Source organism: Drosophila yakuba, chromosome 2L (assembly GCF_016746365.2).
Source record: "Drosophila yakuba strain Tai18E2 chromosome 2L, Prin_Dyak_Tai18E2_2.1, whole genome shotgun sequence".
Lineage (NCBI taxonomy): Eukaryota > Metazoa > Arthropoda > Insecta > Diptera > Drosophilidae > Drosophila > Drosophila yakuba.
In genome coordinates, this window is record NC_052527.2 from 11,784,921 (window position 1) to 11,804,530 (window position 19,610).

At 41.7% G+C, this 19,610-nt stretch overlaps 1 protein-coding gene across 1 annotated transcript; it reads right to left on the minus strand.

The window, feature by feature from the left end:
• Window positions 1-11,110: 11,110 nt before the first annotated feature.
• On the minus strand, window positions 11,111-12,127 carry LOC6527825 (mitochondrial 2-oxodicarboxylate carrier). The gene has a single exon (XM_002088862.2). The coding sequence runs from the start codon at window positions 12,034-12,036 to the stop codon at window positions 11,134-11,136; it is 903 nt and encodes a 300-aa protein (XP_002088898.1). The 5' UTR covers window positions 12,037-12,127; the 3' UTR covers window positions 11,111-11,133.
• Window positions 12,128-19,610: the final 7,483 nt, after the last annotated feature.

The following is a 19,610-nucleotide window of genomic DNA, read 5'->3' on the forward strand; positions in this document are numbered from 1 at the left end:
TGTCTCATAGAATTTCGTTTCTTATCACCATTGATTAGATTGGCTTCTTGGCCATTCCAGACGTTCACGTTTTCTCAATATTTTACAAGTATTAATCAGTTGATGATTACAATTTATGATTCCGTTAAGTTTCACACTGCTTACGGTAGCATTCTGAAATGAGTTTCTTATGGCCAGAAGTCTGATAAGCCATAAGTATCCATTAACTACTTTTGGACACAAGATTTAGAATTATATCTATGAATCATAAAACATTCTGGCACACACAAATATTTGCCTTAAATATTTACATATGTTTTACCTCGCACTTAACCCATTAAACAGATGGAAGTTTGCAATGGTTGTAGATTTTTAGAATTACTTGCCAATATAAAAATGGTTCACAGAAAGTGTGTTCTTGGCCACATCTTGCCACATGCCAATTTCGTTTGCTGCATTAGCCATCCAGGGAGCTCTAAAAGTTTCACTCCGTCACTTAAATTGGCAAAATATCCCAGAGAAAGTCGGAGTTTCAAACAAGCCGAGAAACAAGAATAAATCTTTAAAAGTGTTGCCGGCTGCCTAAAAGGCAGGCTCACTTTTGCATGCCGAACATTATCCGGTGGGTCATGTTATGGTTATCGTGGCTCGGTTTGTTTGGAGCTGCATTCAGGCATTTAATTGATTGATTGTTGCTCGTCTATGTCTGCATCGATTTGGACGTGTTCACGCCCCCCTCACCCTTCTCCAAACCGCCTCCGAAATCCCGTCACAGCGTTCCCTTTCGGATATTTCATAACCAAAACGGAAGGGATCCATGCCGCCCTTCATATCCTGCACGGTTATCAAATCGACTTCCTGGCTATGCGCTCGCATACATGCATATAGTATGCCCCACGTTTTTCCTGCTGCCAATTAGTGTTGGTGCGTCATCTGTGTGGCTGCGTGTGTGTTGGTGTGTGTGTGTGTGTGTGCACGTCATCAATTAATTTTTGTATTGTTACTTTGTTTTTTGACTGGTTTTTTGCCACCCTCGGTGGGTTACGTGGGGAATCCCCTTGTTGACTGATTGGCTTCTTTTCGATTCAATTGTTTCATGTGTGCCTCGGAATGGGAATGGATGTGTTTGCTGAACAAAGTTATGACTATGGCCAAGGCTTAGGATGGATTATACCTTACTATAGTTTTATTACAGAGAAGCAGGATTAGGAAGCTATTGTTTGCACAAGATATGCAAATAATAATAGTAGTTAGCAATGGGAACTCACCACCTATGATACAAATCGTATCTTCTTGATTCAACCAATAAATGTAATAGTCTTAAATACTTTAGTAGAAACTACTGCTACACTTGAAATTTACCAAGATTCAAAAATCAAATATCAGCGCCACAACGAATTTTCTTGCTTTCCCCCTATCTGTGCTCCAAATCCACCCTCGATATGCGGAACTTGTTGGGAACTCCCGGAAACTAAATTAAGTTTAGCTTCAACTACAATATGTACATTTGATTTATGCATTGAGAGACCATGGAGCAACCTGCCCGCAACCCCGGAAAATTTCCTCCTTCGAAAACGTAGACGGGAACCCTCTGATAACTAAGCCAAACCTATTCAACTTTCACGTTCGCATTGTTTGCACGAGCACGAAAAGTTATTAAGATGCATAGACGTGATTTTGCATGTTTTAAAAAAGAATACATAATGCCACAGCTGAGACGGGGGACTGAAAGTGGTATTAGTTGGGGGAAGCTGGGATCTTGACTTGCACTTTAAGTACTTTTAATTTACTAAACAAATTTCCATTCTTCGCGACCGAAAATGTTGCATTCAAGAGGCCAAAAGAGGCCCGAAACCTGAAACTTGTCTCCCACCGCAAAGACAAACTCATTGACATGCCTGAGACAGGAATTGAATTAAAAGTTTTTTCCTTCTGCGCGGAAATAGAATAACGAGATGTAGAAGATTCATTGTTTGGCTTTGGGAAAAAAAGTTTGGCGCATTTAAATTGATTTGTAATTCGCGGTTAATTTGGTTTTTTCAGCTTCTTCTTTGGTAACTTTTATAAATTTTACATTGTTAGTTTTGGCCATTTCTATGCGATTATATTATATTATTATTTTAATGTGACACAGAATGCCTGACAGTTGTTTCAATTTCCCTTTGTATTTAGTTTTTTTCTGAACAAACGCTGCAAATTAAATATGTATTATCATTTTAAATTGTCGCAAAATGTCTGCGGTATTGCTTGATGCTTTGTGAATTTTTGGTATGTAAATCAAGGAAAGGCAATTTGAATAATGATGCTGCAATCTGAATTAAATTTTGACATGCTGATGCTAAAGACCAAATAAGCATATCAATAAAATTCGAATTGCTTTACGATTTGCTTTATGTTCATCATGGCATGGGCATTTAATTTTCAATGAATAAATGGGCCCGTTTGAATTATTCACATTTCAAATTAATTTTTCTACGCAAATGATTAAGATGGAAATTGAAATTCCATTATGTTGGCATAAATACTGCAGTTTAGTGAATTGTTTTAACTATCGAATTGAATTCAACGTTAAAATTGTTTGCTAAGACTCGGTGCAAATTGAAGTACACATTATTTTTACAAACTAGTTGAAATCATTTCAAAAGTCCCACAATCGAAAGCAGCGTGAGCACTTTGATCGAAAGTGTTATCCGAAATCAGCACAAGGACAGAACAGGCTGCAGGCCCATAAATTGAAAATTTCAACATGTAACAAATAAATCAGATCCAATTATAAGTAGACAAAATTTACACATTCGCTTGGTAGTTTTAGAATTTTCCGCACATACATTATCAATTGTTTATATACAAAAATGGACATCATATACGAGTAAATTCGGAGAATTCATAATTTATGAGAATCAGCCAATGTGTAAACACCAAGAATTCGTACATAAAAACGAAAATCCCAACGAAATAAGTGGGTCAGAATCTGGTTTAATGCAGCTTAAAATTCCTCGCCTCCAAAAACTCCTAGTAACTCTTTGACAATTATTATTGTAATATTTTCCTAAAACGTTTATCACATTGCCGTAAAATGCAGTATAACGAGCTGAGAAAGGATTGGATTTGGGGTTTTGTTGAGAGATTAGCAAATGTCTTGGTGTTTCTGCTGCCAATGTAACTTTTGCTCAGCCTTGTTTTTGGGTTGAGTTTTTGGTTTGAGGCTTGTTCGTAAGTAATTAAAAAGATATTTGTCCTATATGATGGTGATTTTGTGTCGACCCAACAACTTTATTGTTATGCTAATAATGATTTGAGAACCGACGCAAGTTTAAGCTAATTATTTTCAGATCTTGTGTGAGTGAAAAGCTGTGTCACAGAGAAAATTAGTTCACACATGAATTCCTTCAGATAAGTAAATAAATTAAGTCAGTTTAATAAATTGCTAATTAGACTGGCGTAACATCATTGGGTTGATTAAAAAAGCGCTGTATTGAATAGTGCTTGATTTGTAGAAATTAAGGATTTTAGTATTTCTTCAGTTATAAACTCGAATGGAATCCCGCACTTTATAATACCTCTACTGCATTAAATTTGGAACTATTTCTTACCCACGCCGGGTCCTTTTTCGTTGTACAACTTGCAGAATTTATGCATGACAGCAGCATGACTTAATCCTTGCGAGGCGCCAACGTGAGCTGTCAGATTCTGGGAGAAAATCCGAGAGATTTCGCAGGGACAGGGAATTAGAGTGCGTCGTGTCGTGTTTGTTATTAGGAAACAATCGCTGAAGCAAAGCACTGCTTATATTATTATTAACACCACAATCGAAAACGATAAACAAAAGCAGACACTGAGAGCCAACGAATTTAATTCAATCGAGTAGTCAGTTGCATTTCAATTAGGCTGAAAATGTGTTTCAAGCTTTATATTCGCTCAAGCTGAAAATCATTCATTACTTGCACCCGTAGAAGCGATACTCCATAAAGTTATTGTTTTTTCTTTAGGAGCATTTAACCGTATTAAAAGTGAAATGCAGGAAAAATTAAAATATTAAGATAGACTGAGAGAAAAAAAAAACAATTTCATTGGAGGCGACAATGAAAAATCGCTGCCGCATATGTTCGACAAAAACCTGACATTATTGACTGTTAATATCCTGGAAAACAGTGAAGGACACTACTTTTTGAATGCTGAAGTGTGAATACTCTTACTCTTTGAGCGCTTCGACTTTTTGATTTAATGAAAAGACTTTTCGATTCAATGAACAATATTATGAATTAAAAAACTGCTTCAAGGATAAAAGCCTGGATAATATAAAATCATTTTTTTGTAGTTTCTGCATTTTGTTTAAAATAATGTTTTTTCCAGCATTTAAAAAAAATCTTTTCACTTTGTCATGATGCCGCGATGCATAGGGCATGTATAAATCGATCTGAGTGCAACATTTCAATAACTGAAACGCCAATTAAAATTGTACAATGGCTTCTCGGTCAGGCAGTGACTCCAAACAAAAAACCCAAAAAGTTGTGGGGCGGTGAGGCGGGTAGAAATAACACTGGACGAATGTCAGTTAAACGAACAAACAGCAAAAAACAAACACAAGCAGACATCTGCATTGGCCATGGCTGACACACCCATACACCCATACACCCCGCTCACCCACGTGCATATATATCTATATGAATATGTGAGGGCAGCCAGGAAGTGCTCACACACACACACACGTACGGGATCTCATATCCTCATATCCTCCAACCTGGCACATATCCAGTGCCGCACCGTTACGCGCCTGGTAATTGGTATTGTTTGCCTGAACGCGTGTCCAGTCTCCGGGAATGGCCATGGCTGCCACACCCACACCCGCATCATTCCAACACGGCCACCGAAAATGCGGAATGGATACCAGTGGGGGAATGCAAGTCAGAAACAGAGGCCGTTGGTCGCCGGAGAATGCATAAACAAGCAACTAGCGACTATTAATTTTCAATTATAAAGATGCGTCAACGTGAATCCCAGCGCGAGTCGAGGTACAGTTGTGCAGGGTGACGGGAAGCGGGAAAGTCCACAGCAAACCGGAAGTGCGGGTCACTGGCCTGTCACTTTCGCTTTCGGTGACAGCTGTCACAATATTTGTCAGCCAACGTTGAGAGAACCGCACGATATGGGTCAGCAATTGGCGGCAGATGGAAAGGGATATGGCTTGAATGCGAGTGTTTGCGAATTGGATCTCGGATTGCTTTCAGGCTGCTGTCCAAATGCATTGCCAAATACAAAAATAAAAAGTTTTCCTTAATTATAATGAATGGGGCGCTGCATTGAAAGATGAGTGTTTGTGGGTCTGCCATTAATTTTTGCTGTCCTGAACTCGGCACATATTCAATTACCAATGGCCACACTTCATTATGCTTGCAGTTACGATAACATTCGCAGATACCGCCCACTTTAACAGTGGTTCGATCAAACCTGCTTCACTTACAACTTGCTTCAATGTTCGAGCCGAACTGCTTTAGCCATCTTAACACTCGTTCAGTTCCTCGGCAACTGCTGTTGGAACTGCCAGGACTCCGCAAGGACTACGCTCCTTCGGATCTTGAGATAATGTTAAAGTTACGTGTGCCACGGGGCGTATGTGTAACGTGCATCGCTTTTTGTGTGCATTAATTCCTTGCCAAATTAAATTGTGGAATTATTCCCCACTGCATATGCGCCAACCAACAGAAACTCACAGACACTCGCACACATATCCCTATTAAACTTCCCTTCGCACACACACTTTCACATTTTATTTCATTAGCGCGTAAAATTCCTTTTAATTAATATATATAAAATTGTTGCTGTTGTTGGTCAGCAGTGGCTCCGTCTACTTGCGGTTCAATTTGTGGAACACAGAGCCAGACATGAGTCCCCATCCCATCTATGCCCCAATCCCCCTGGATTTCCCCCGCTGGGCCCCAAACATTTTATTTCATTTTTGCTTGAGCATAAAATGTTGAAAGCAGCCGCTGCACGTGCGCAGCATGTTTAATTATCTCGAATGTGGATGCCTGGATGCGGATATTTAGCTGAGTGGGGCAACGGCGTCATGTGGCTGCCGCCCATGTGGTCAGCGTTTCAAGTCCAAGCTTAATGACCCGGCTCGGATCTGGGTCTGTTTAGTTGGCATTAAATTACACATGAACATGTTGGCTGCAATCCGAAATAGTGCAGAAATTTGCAATGGAATTAAATCTTCAAACTGAAAATTTGATTAAGTCCATTTTAGAGGGTAGAAATGTGTAGTTTCGCTTGGCATAAATCTTACGCTTTAACAATATTTTCTCTCATAGGTTGGGAACTTTCATTTTCGAGTTCCCACTTTGCTGCATAATTTGCAAAGCAAATTGAAAAACACTTGCCATGCATTGCTTATACTGCTGTATATTGTTCTCTTCAGTTTGTCCACTGGATAAATTTACATATCCCAGCAGTTGTGGGAATGAACATTTTGACTAACTTAACTAGAACTTGATATGGTCTGCTTGGCTTTTCTTTTCAACAGTTTGTTTTTCCATGGCGTAAAGTTGTTCACAGGGACTGCAGCTTAGTGTTATTGGTCCTGCAGTTTAAGCTTCTAAATGTGCATACATTGTTATTGAAACTGGTTATAACTATCTAGATTTGAAGATTTAGATTTAGTGCTTTTATTATGAAATGTAAGACTGCACATATTTTGAGCTATTTTAGACTTTTAAGGAGACCTTTAAAATGCCAAAATTGGTATGCAAGTCTGACCTTCTAGCGTCTAAAGTGTCGTTTCTGCGTGCCGTTGTTATACCCGTTACTCGTAGAGTAAAAGGGTATACTAGATTCGTTGAAAAGTATGTAACAGGCAGAAGGAAGCGTTTCCGACCATATAAAGTATATATATTCTTGATCAGGATCAGTAGCCGAGTCGATCTGGCCATGTCCGTCTGTCCGTCCGTCTGTCCGTCTGTCCGTCTGTCCGTCTGTCCGTATGAACGTCGAGATCTCAGGAACTACAAAAGCTAGAAAGTTGAGATCAAGTATACAGACTCCAGGGACATAGACGCAGCGCAAGTTTGTCGATTCAGGTTGCCACGCCCACTCTAACGCCCACAAACCGCCCAAAACTGCCACGCCCACATTTTTGAAAAATGTTTTAATATTTTTTCATTTTTGTATTGGTCTTGTAAATTTCTATCGATTTGCAAAAAAACTTTTTGCCACGCCCACTCTAACGCCCACAAACCGCCCAAAGCTGCCACGCCCACACTTTTGAAGAATGTTTCGATATTTTTTCATATTTGTATTAGTCTTGTAAATTTCTATCTATTTGCTAAAAAACTTTTGGCCACGCCCACTCTAACGCCCACAAACCGCCCAAAGCTGCCACGCCCACACTTTTGAAAAATGTTTTGATATTTTTTCATTTTTGTATTAGTCTTGTAAATTTCTATCTATTTGCCAAAAAACTTTTGGCCACGCCCACTCTAACGCCCACAAACCGCCAAAAACTGTCCTTCGCACTTACACTAGCTGAGTAACGGGTATCAGATAGTCGGGGAACTCGACTATAGCGTTCTCTCTTGTTTTTCTCTATGGTATATCTCGTTTTTGTTTTTTTTTTGACCAACAATATTAATATGAATGACTGTCATGCCTTGGTGTTGGTGTTGGTGGTCCTGCCAGTGTGTGCGTATAATTATGTGAATGTGTGTGTGTGCAACGGAACGTTAAATGTGCACGTGACAAGCGTGTAATGAGGAAGTCTTCAGTCTTCGCCCGTCTAGGACGCTAGCCAGCCAATATATAGTCGGGATGTGTACTATATATGAGGCGATGTCGTGCCATGTTACGCATATATGTATGCGACTCTACATATATTTCAATCATTTTAAGTGTGTTTGTGTTACAACGTCAGCAGGACAGCGATGCCACCGCAGGATGGCCCGTATTTCTCCGTCGCCCTGGTTCAGAGTTACGAATCCTGAATCCTGAGTCCCCAGTTCCGAGTCCAGTCTCCCCAGTTCTCTGTCCCCTGTTCCCGTATCGTTGTCGTCTGAAAATTGGACAATGATTTATGAGGCGTTAAGTCAAACTTCATATTAATTTCATTTCATTTTCAACCAGCCCTCTGTCTCGTTCCTGTTCCTTCGGCTGCTTTAAAGTTGAAAATGAGCGCACATGAGACACGTAAAGTGCCGGAATGAAAGCCAGTCAAGAAGGATAAAATCCGAACGAACAGTCAATAGCTAGGCGAAATAAGGTAACTGGTAGACGTGTTATGAATTTATGGAATGTGATCGTTTCAGAGGAGAGCGAATGCTGAATGTCCTAGCAACAAATGGTACATAATCATGTGGAATAGTCTTTGGGCTAGAGCCAATCCTTTAACTTGATCAACACTTGTTTGGTTTTGATTTTCTGTATTTGAAATTGTACATTGAATATTTAAGTACCAATAGCAGTAAGCTATACATGTCAGAAGGGTATATAAATGGAGTCGTTGTTCATTTTTCGGATTAACACCTCCAAGAAGGCACACAAAACCCACGTTTAGACATTTCAAAATTTTGTTGAGCGTGCTCGGGATTTTGCTGGCCTTTTTCCCCCGGAGCATAATCATATTTTCTGCCAACAATTGTATAACATGTGTAATTTGAGCATTTCATTCATTCATTCATACATTTATTCGTTCGCACACAACACAATCACAATCACACACACACACACACACGCACAGACTCAGCCACGCACACACTTGAATGCCTGTTGTGTGAGTGAGCTGGGCTGTGAAATAACTTGTGGCATGCTTTGAGGCGTTTGTGTGGGAAGCCGGAACTTTGAGCACTCCTTTGCACCACTAGCACTCCCTGGAAAATCCCACAATTTGGCATTCTCCAGTGGTTTTTGCCTTTTCCACGCCCACATCCACCACAGCCCGCCCCCTTAGCCTGTCTCTGGTTATTGGCCAGTGAAGCGTTAACCATGGTCAATAAAAAATTTATTTAGACAACCACAACGGCAACACAAATTTTTGCTGTTTCCTGATAAATAAAAAACAATTTTATCCTCAGTTGGAACATTTTTGTGGCAGGCAATACACAATTCTCCACAATTCGGCAACACGAAAAAATACTTGTAAATTTTGCTTTCTCTGGCTTTGATGGTGTTGAGTGTTGGCATTTGATTTATTTGGTACGTTTAAATATTTCAAATAATTCATATTTTATTGACTAGACCTGACCAGCAGAGGGAGGAAAACACTGGCAACTCACTGACCAGTGCAATTAAATTGTATTGTGCACTTCTGTGTTAATTCAATTTGTTTTTCGAAATTTTTCAAAGCGAAATTTGTTTAGCAATTGATTGAGCAACTGAGTGAAAATGTTGATGATCCCTCGTTGGCAATAATACTGGTTACTGGCTTTTATTTTGAATGGCTTCACTGGCGATATAATCAAATTAGTTAGTTGTTCCGTAAGTGAGCGCACTATAAATTACCAACTGCCCCATGTTTCACTCAATTAATGAGGCATTTTCGAAAACCATCATTTAAATTTGCCCACTATATGTGTACGATAAATTTTAAACCGCTTGACAAATTGCCAACAAGCTCCAAACACTTGAAGCTGGCAAACAATTAAACAAGCTGAGTAACAAAAAGCAAACAACAAGGGCACAAAACAATGAATGCGTTTTCCAATGCATTTTCTGGCCAACGAAAATGTCTCCAGGGTCAATTTCAAATGCATTTACATAGGCAAACACACACACGCACACATGCAATCACACACTCACACACATTCGCATGCTCAGAGGGATACACACAGATACTCGAAATATAGATTAGTGTAATTACTATACCATGGAAAATGACGTCGACATGAACATGGCAAACGGCTCAAGGGCATTTCCACTCCATTGGGGACGAAAACGAATGGGTTGGGGCTTGTGGGCGGTGGGCGGTGGTCGGTAGTCGGTGGGAGGGTTCGGAATTGGACTGCACATATCGGAAATTCTGCTTTTGATTTCATTTCATTACGCATTTGCAATTTCGTCTATGAATAATTGAAAATGTGCACGGCATACTTTAAGGCCCAAATTGGTATTACAATTGAATGTTTGGCCTCTGATGTCGTTGCAATCGCAGTTACGGTTGATGTTTTTGGCTAATTCAGCCGAAATATGCTTATTACGCATTAAAACTAATTAAGCATGAAACTGTATTTGATGACCCACCCTTCTGCCCGTCGCGATGGGGAAAAGTTCCTGTTAGGTCTCCAAAATTTGATTGATGGCAACAAATGTTGATTTGCTGCCGCCCAAATTTGCCTGGCATTCAACTTTGATTTATAGGAATTACGGAAATTAAGCAGCTTAATTGGGTCTTGATTTAAGATATGATAATGCAGCATCCTTCTGTCTCTGCACCACTTTGCTCACCGTAATGGCTCTTAATTGCCATTCCGTTCGTCCTGCAAGGACCCTTCAATTACCGTACAATTAGGTGCGAGTGTCAAGTGGAGTGAAACCAAAAAAAAGAGAGCAGAACAGAGGAGCGCAAAAACTGTGGGAAATTAGGAAGAAAACCAAGTCAGTAGTTCACTTAGAGGCGTCCGAGCGAACACTTGCTGAACACCCGGCATAAATTAATTATAATTCCCCCTCTAAGTGTAAGTGCTCCTCCATGTAATTGTAATTGTTGTTATGGCTGGCTTATAATTGTCGGTCTTGTTGATGCCGTTCCCGTTGCTGTTTTCGGTACTCCTGTTGTTGTCGTGCTAAACAATTAAGTGTAAAGTGTAAAACATGCTGAGCTGCGGTCTGCGGTCATGTCCCTCTCTCTGTCTGTGTGTGTGTGTGTGTGTGGGTGTGTGTGTGGGGAAGTCCCGAAACGGAAACGGAAGTTGAAACGGAAACTGATGCTGTAACCAAGCCATTGGACACACTATTAAAGGCGCTTTTTCGAGTACCGAAGATGAAATTCTATTGTGTGGGTGGCCATTACGAATAAGTGTGGGAATAGATTTTGTCTAAAGTTAATTTAAAGGTTTTTTGTAGAAAAGGGGTTTTCTGATGAATTAGATAACTTAGATTGTAAGTTCAAAGCTAAGCAGCTTAATTTAGCTAGCTGCACTAGATGTTATGTTCAAATATTGAAATAGATCAGATATATTTACTCTTGAGGAACTCAAATAAATACTCGTAGGTCACCAGGAGCATGGCGCCTCCGGGGCCGGCACGCAATATCAACGCCCCCAGACCCTTGAACAACGCTCGAAAGCCCTCCTCCCTGAAGGTCGTCCTTATTGTGTTTATGGTCCATCGGTACTTCACCTCGCCCTTCACTGGCTGGGGTCCTTGAATCCTGCACTTGGCCATATCCAATGTAACACTCATCACGCACGCCAGGGAGCTGGCTAGCCCAGCTATGATGACCTTTCGAAGGAGGTCGTATGTACTATTCTCCGGGCTTGGCACAATGTCCTTGATCGCATTGTAGAAACCAAAGAATCCAAAGTGAAAGACGGCATTTCGGGCCACTAGTGCAGTGATACCTCGATACAAGCCCTTGATGCCGTAGCCATCGTGCTTGATGATGTACTTGACCACCGACAGTGTTCTCAGGTGCTTCTCTCGATGGGACTGCTGGGTGATCTTTACCACCTCGAAGGGATTGACGAGAAAGGACTCCAGGATGCCGGCTACTGAACCGGAGACGGCGTGGGTCAGCGGAGTTGGTTGAGGGGCGCCAAAGTGGAAGTAGGGCTTGAAGTACTCGTACATCAAAAACTTGCCACCTCTCTTTGGAGTTTCCACGCAGATCGGCGGCACAATACCCTTCCACAGGGAAGATAACCCCTCATAGCGATATATATTGACAAACGCGTCCAGGGGACAACTGTAGACCACCTCGCCGTGTAATGCACGGGTGCCCTGTATTTGCATCCGGGTCTTCACCACATCGAGGGGATGGAAGCAGATGATCTCGATGAAGCCCGACAATCCGCCAGCCAGAAATTGCAAGTGCGCCAGTGGACGGACCGTCACTTCAAAAAGGATCGCCATCCAACGACAAAAAATTTCGAATTTCGTCTAAACACATGTTGTCGGAAAAACAAAACAAGCACTTTCGACTGTGACTTAAAAGCCAAGTAATGTGAAGATGATATTTACCTTGAGCTTATAGAATGTAGTTCATAGAAACCTTAAACCTCTTATAGCAAAGCGATATTATTAATATTTATAGCTAAAGTTTTTCACTATTGATTAGAATTTAATGTAGGAACATAATCAAGGGTAATGCAATTATTTAGCAGCTTGAATGGGAATTCAAGTCTATGCTAGTAGCCATTTAAGTTCAGACAAATATTTATTCCAGTTCAACTAATTAATATTCCCTATAGATATGAGCCATAGAGCGACTGCGAAACAAGCAGCTTTGTAAGTAGTTTCTTTAAGGACCTCTCTGGTTATTTTTCGCCTCGTCTCACATTGCAGCCACGTTGTTTTAGCCACCCTCTAATGAAGCTCCGAGTGCCATGTTAATGAATGTCAAGTGCACTCCATGTAGGAACTCCCCTTTCCATGCCCATGCCCCATATCAAAATGTCGGTTGTGCTGGCGGACTCCTGGGCGATCTCATAACAACAATTATGCTAATGTGGCCCAATCCGGGACGTCAATCCAACATAATTGCTAACAAATTAGTCATGGTCGCACAGGCCAGTGCCAGCCCTTTTGTGAACCCCATGCAGTACTCATCCTCATCCTCATCTTCATGTCCATGCCCATCCCAGCTATTTTGGCCCAGTTATGTAGCAATGTGTGGCGTTGGACCGGTTGTGGGGCGGAGCGGGGTGGAGTGTAGAGAAGTCCATTCAGCCAAGTTTAACACGCGAGTGGAGGAGTGAAGGACCCCATATTGTCTGTGGCTAGGTGTATATCCCGGCAATTTGCCTGTCACGCTGCACAATTGCAGACCAAGTCCTGGTGGCAACCAACTGTGGAGCGTCCTGCTCTCTTCGTTGTCCTGATGGGGCAAATGAGTTTCGTTTCCATGTCCTTCAGCTGCTCCTTGAATGCCTGCCTTGTTGGCCTGAAGTACCTTTTGGCGTCGGGTTACCCAGGTCGTTGTTCATAAGTCAGCTCATTGCCGCCGGCTGCTCAGCTCATGCCCTCTTCTGTTTTGGTATCCTGACATCCTGATGGAGAGCGTTAAATTTATATTAGAATATTAGGGCAATGAGCAGGGCTCTTAGGTGAGGTGAAGTGGCGTCAATTTGTGGCTTAAGCTGGCCGCATTTGGAGTTGCCCCAGTGACTGATGACTTGGCTATTAAGTCGAGAAGCTCACAGAGTACAGAGTACAAAATTACCTTGATAGATGGCAGTTCAATGAGAAAGAGAAAGTCTACGAAGCGGACTTAATGCTTAAAGGAGTAAGTAACCATTTTAAAAATACTCAAATACTCCTTTTTTGCATATGTTTATTTGGTCCGAACATTTAATATTCTGCTAACACAGCTCATTTCATTAGCTGAACCCTTATCTTGTGCAAATTTTTGACTGACCAGTCCCATGTCAAAAAACAACCCACAATTGAGTTTACACATCAACACTTCAGTTATTCGCAGGACATTTTTTTCAACAGCAGAAAAATAAGCAGACTGCCATAGAATTTCACTCTATTTTTTCTCATCTCCGCAGTTCCCTGAATAGAAGCGCATAGATATGGGAAAAACGGGGCAAAAACCCGGCCAAGGTTTTCCACCCACTGTCAGCAGTACATCAGACGTCTCCTTGTCATTTTAAAGCCATTTGATGTATGACAAATCAAATTTGACAAACTGCCAACAGTTGTTTTGCATCTTTGCAACATTTTTCACAGCAGCCACCCTTGCTGAAGGGACACATGTGAAATCAACTCTGTACTTAATACAGTATAATGGCATAGGGAACACCCATAAGAGCTCGCTATAGAAATACCACGATGAACAGGAGGGAACTGAGCAAAAAATTTACATACTCATGTTTCGCAATACGCCGTGTGACATGCAAAAATGTTGCTCCGGACTCGAAGAGAATGGTAGTGGAATAGGGATTGGGTTTCTGGGTTCCGCGTTGGATTCGGGATTAGGGTTCTGCTCAACGCATGCACATTTTAATGCTCTTTGATTAAAGACAATGATGTCGAAGTTTGAAAACTCATTTGGGCCCCAGGAATTCCGGGCTCACGTCCGACTCCGCAGCCCAAAAACTAAACGAAAATTGCCGCAAACTTATCTCACATTCACGTGGGAAATGAAGAGCTTTTCTCCCCGCCCGGTTTAATTTCAGGGCTTATTCGGCTATGCACTCCATTTCATATATTTTGAATAAAAAGTCGAACGTAGTGTGCACTCCGTCTGACAGTCAAACCGAAGACGGATACGGAAAAGCTGGAGCTGGAGGAGTCAGATGGCCCGGAGAACGGAGTTGGAGAACGTGAGCTCAATCAGGCGCCTCTAAGAGTCCGACAAGGGAAATTTACAAGTCACACACGAGCGTACAAAATATAGCATAGCACTAGCACTAGCACTCGGAAAATGGCAAAGGCAAGGAATGTGGTTGGGCTTCAACTTTTGGTCCTCATCTTTTTCTTTTGGCCAACGGGGAATGCATTTTTTGGGCATCGGAATGGAAATGGCGGCGAAAAACGAGAAAGGATCTGCCGTCGCAGTCGTGTCTCAACTGCAATTCGCATAAAAAATTAAAAGTCGCCAGCGTAGAAATAAGTTATATGCAATCTTCTCGATTTGTGCATGATTTCTCATTGTTTGCCAAGGCGGGTGCAGTGCGAGAAATGCAGAATGGTATTTATCTTTGTGATTTTAATTATATAAGCTAACTTAAGGGTTTTAAACTAGCTTAGATATGCATAGGCATACTATACTATTGATACTATACTTTTGTAAACCAGAAAGTGATAACTACCAATTACCAACTATGGTGTAAAAAACGTATTAATTCTTTCTGATTATTAGTTTTTAATTATAAGTTAGTATTTCATCAATACATTATTAATCTATAATTTTATGATGCCTTAGAAAAAACTGATTATTTATCAAATAAATATAATATGTCATATAAATATATATGGATTTACCATATGAGTGATTCCAATAAAATCATATGGGGTGACATTTTTGCACTGTGTAATCCCCAGGATGTCCACCGACATATAATGAACAGATACACTATTTCAACCGCCCCCAGTGCCACCCCTCTATGGATGTGGAGCAGCCGTTATCGATACAACGCGTTCTCTTCCCGAAAAAAGGAGGCCCCAAGGACATGGTGTCAGTATGGGCAAGTTATTGCGCTGCACATGGCCAATACCCATTCGCTGGCCTATTCCCAACTCATTTCCATGCCCATTTCCATGACCAGTTCCACCTTTTTTTTATGTTGGTAGTTCCAGTTGCCCAGCGGCGTCTTTGACTTCAGAAACGATTTTTTGATTGTTGTGCTGCGATGTTCGGCTGCCGTTTGACTTTATGCATGAATGCCGTTGAGTTGGAAGTTGGACTTTATGCGGCTGGAAGGCATTGCTAGGATGGGGAACGGAATCCGTGACTCCGAGATTCCGATGATGCTCTCTGACTGTCCCCTGCTGTACGGAAAACTATGCTGTACTACCTGTGCTTTGTACATTTTAAATTACGGCAAAGTTGTCCAGCGACGGGACTCAAACTCCAGACTCCAGACGCATGTCTCAACTTTGGTCGTCGTCGTCGGGTCGTCATGTTAATGCCAAGTTTGGCTACCTAAAATCGAGTTATCTGCGTCTGTCTGCCTGTGCAGCTGGTCTGGTGGTACAGTCAATACTCTTATTCTAGAACTATACAACACAGCACTTGAATATATGGCTCTTAAATGGTATATTTTCATTTAGCTAAAATAAACCATTTTGCATTTCATGGCTTACGTAAAATGAAACTGCTACTAAGCGACAAGATCGAGTGTTCCACTGTAGGATAAGTTTTGGGGAAAGTTGATAGAGTGCTGTGGCAAGTAAATTACTAATCAATATGAGGAGATTGAAGGAACCCCGGCCGGATACTCCTAGGCAGGACTCCTTCTGTGGATGCATCGCTAATCCCATTAGCTGCACATGCTCTACACCAGCACTTTACTCCCGACACGCACTTGACGTGGCTTTAATAAGCTACCAGGGGAAGGGACAGGCCCAAAAAGAACCCACTGACTGCCGAGTCAGTCGAGGCACTCGAGTTTAATCAAAAAACTTGCCGAGTCTGTTGATGGAATGCTACAGGAGCCAGAGCCATAGCCATAGCCACAGCCACATCTAGGAGGACCCATCTTTCAGCATCTTGTGGCACACATAAAGCACTTTGTATGCATGTCGGGAGCCCCTTTCCTCGCCTATTTTCCTGGTCTTAGCTTCCTGGCTCGTTCTGTGTGTTATGAATATAAATTTATTTCCCAGGTCACAACACAAACACCGACACCGACACTGGCAAAGAATCAAGTGGGCGGGAAGACGCCGGACTTAGACATTTCACACATCGCGCATAATAATAATAATAAACGATAACGAAATTTACTTCCTACGAAACCGCGAGCACGAAGATGGAGCGGATACGGACGCGGATGCGGATGCGGATGTGGGTGCCACAAAGCGCATCCTTCCCATTTTGGGGCAAGGACTCTTGTTATGAAATTTTATGCCACCCAACTAGTGGAATAGGATTACTAGGGAAGCGCAGGAAGTGTGCACTCCTCGGTCATGGATTTTAATTTCGCTAATGCAAGGAAAGTCGAAGGGATTTTTTCGTATTTTTTTGGCTTACTCGTGTACCTGTGATTAAATTTATTTTTAAGATTAGATAATCTTAATAATAAAAGACTTTATTGGTAGATTCATACAATATGAAGTCAGTGAAAGGAATATTTGAATATAGATGCTGCATTACAGAATTGAAGCATTGTAGTTTACAAAACGCATTGAATGCAAAAATCTTTAGCTAAATCCAATCCATTATATATCCAAAACTGTTGGTAAAAGGATTGTTTATCCGCATTTTCAAAATGTTTCAAAAGAAACAACTTTTATTGTGAACAGTTATTATGCGTAATTGTGGATTATCTAATAGTTCAATCCACCTGAAAGCACTTTCACATCCCGTTTAAAGACCACTTATCTGGCATTCAACCCAAGTCGGGGGCCACATGTGCTCGCAATTTCTCTAATACTCGTGATATAAGTTTTCATTATGCGTCTGGAGGCTAAAGAAGACGGCTGCTGATGCCTGTGGGTGGATGTGGGTCCTAGAAGACCGTATTCTGGGGTCCTGTGAGCAGCCACATTACGAGCGAGATGATGACGTTGACAGACCTACGCAGACATCACCCAAAAGATGGCTTAAAGATTCGCATTTTTGCCCGATTCGGGACTCGGTATGCGGAAGCGGCGACGAAATCGCAAGAAACTCATCTAGAAAATTGTCAAAGTGACAGCTGTGCGAAAGTATTGTGACATGTGTTTAAATGAGCTGCATTTGCCGGGGCACAAGCACAAGCACAAGCATAAAAGCACAAGCAGATACAGATACAGATACGGATACGGATAAGGCTTAGATACTTGTAAATCCTTAAAGCCACTGCGGAGTCAACTTAATTCCATTTTGCATGAACTTTTTGAATGCCAAATGCAAACATTTGTGAAGCCTGACAGACGTTTAGCAAACAAACGAACAAACAAGCGAACGTTCACAAATGAGTGGACGATGAGTTGGTGGAGTTGGGGATATGTGGGGATGTGTGGGCAGATGGGCAGTTGGGTGGTTGGGTGCATGTGAGGTTCGTGGTCCAGTGTCCTGCGGAGCTTGCATAATTTAAACGTTGCCTGCACAAAGTTAACTATTTTTGTGGCGTGCCAATGGATTTTCGGGCCCCACAGCCACCCACTTTTCCGTTGAGCTAGCGCCAATTTAAACAAGTTGGCAGGCCTAGTTGGGCAAACGAATTTTCCGCGCTTTCCCTCGCCGCGCTCTTCTGGTTGCTTATAGGCCAGCCTGATCTCTTTCCCCGTTGTGCTTTTGTTTTGTTGCAAAACTATCCGCCGCCAACTAAATTATCTGCATTGTTTGCATTTGTCCTTTGTTGCTATTTCTGTTGTTATTGTTGTTGCTTTTGTTGTTGCTATTGCTGTTGCTTTTGTTGTTGCTCTTGTTGTTGCTGCTGCTGCTGTTCTCGTCCTAGCCTGCCGAAGGTCCTTGGTCTGCGAAATTCATTTAGTGTGTGGCGGCATAAATTTCATGGCTAAAATATGTTTCCCGTTTGGCTTTTAGTCCATCCCCTTCCTTTATGCACTTTTTCATGGCTCTTGGCTAACTAGTTTATTTAAATTTCTCCCTTTTTGGGCCTGCAAGTGGCTGCAATGAAATCAATTAGCCTGAAAGGGAGCCGGAATTTGAAATTTTTGGTTGCGAAATGTAAACGTCCTTAATAAGAATACAAAAGTTTAGCATTTTAAAGAAAACTTGTATTGCTAAACATTTTTTTTAGTTTTTTGATGCTAGCATGCTACCGATACTTTAAAAGTGAAAAGCGTAAGATAATATATATAATATATTTATAATATATTTATGGAATGATAAAGAATCGGTTTTATTTCCTCATCATACATACATCTTTCGAAAGCCCACTTAAATTGGCTTATCCAACACGTACTTACGTTCCGCCTTCTTTATCAATTATCTGATGGCCAATTTCCCGCATGCTGGAGTCAAAATATCCGGAAGGCCGCGGAGATAATCACCGCTAAGAGTCGCATATATGTATGTACATATGCCCAGTAGAGTTGCTGCATTTGTATTTCGGCCCCGCCCCGTCACTATCCGCCGCCCCCGCCAGTGATTTTCCTGGGGCGACGTTTAAGCGACAGCGGGGCGACACAAACAAGCAGCGCAACTGACAGTTAAATGACAGTGGGGGTTGATCAAAGGGGTTGGGCGCATGTTGGGGGTGGCTCCATTCGCGAGCTGCGAAGCCAGACAGACTAAGGGCTGCATAAAAATGTGCAACAATATCGCCAACTGACGGAGTCTTATCGCATATACATACGTAAGTGCACCAACGACTTGTGTGGAGCGAAAATCCACTTCTTTTTCGCCGAGAATCCATTGACTGTCTTCAGTTGCTTGTAAAATTGCATTTGTCGATGCGATTGATACGAAGCTGAATTAGTGGAAATGTGGCATAGATTGCGGTTGAAAGCTTATATTGATTTTCCCTTGTGTCTAATTAAGGAGTAAATCCCTTTCAGTCACGTCCTTGGTTCGGCAAAACTTTCGCCCAACTATTTTAATTGCAATCGAGGTCTTCCATTGAATTGTCTTGAAAGTTTTTTGGCAACTGCTTCCCCTCCGAACGACTGACAAATTGCTCGACTCGGTGGAGGTGGGCGCTCATTTGCATAATTTTATCCCCGAATGTCGCATCTCATCTCAGGTCTTTGCCCATTTCTGGGCAACAAGCCAGTTCACGGACTCACCTTGAACTCAACCGCAAACATATGAAAATTTGGGGGAAAGAGCAGGGTTCTGAGGTCGGGGAACTTTTGGGGCCATTTATCAA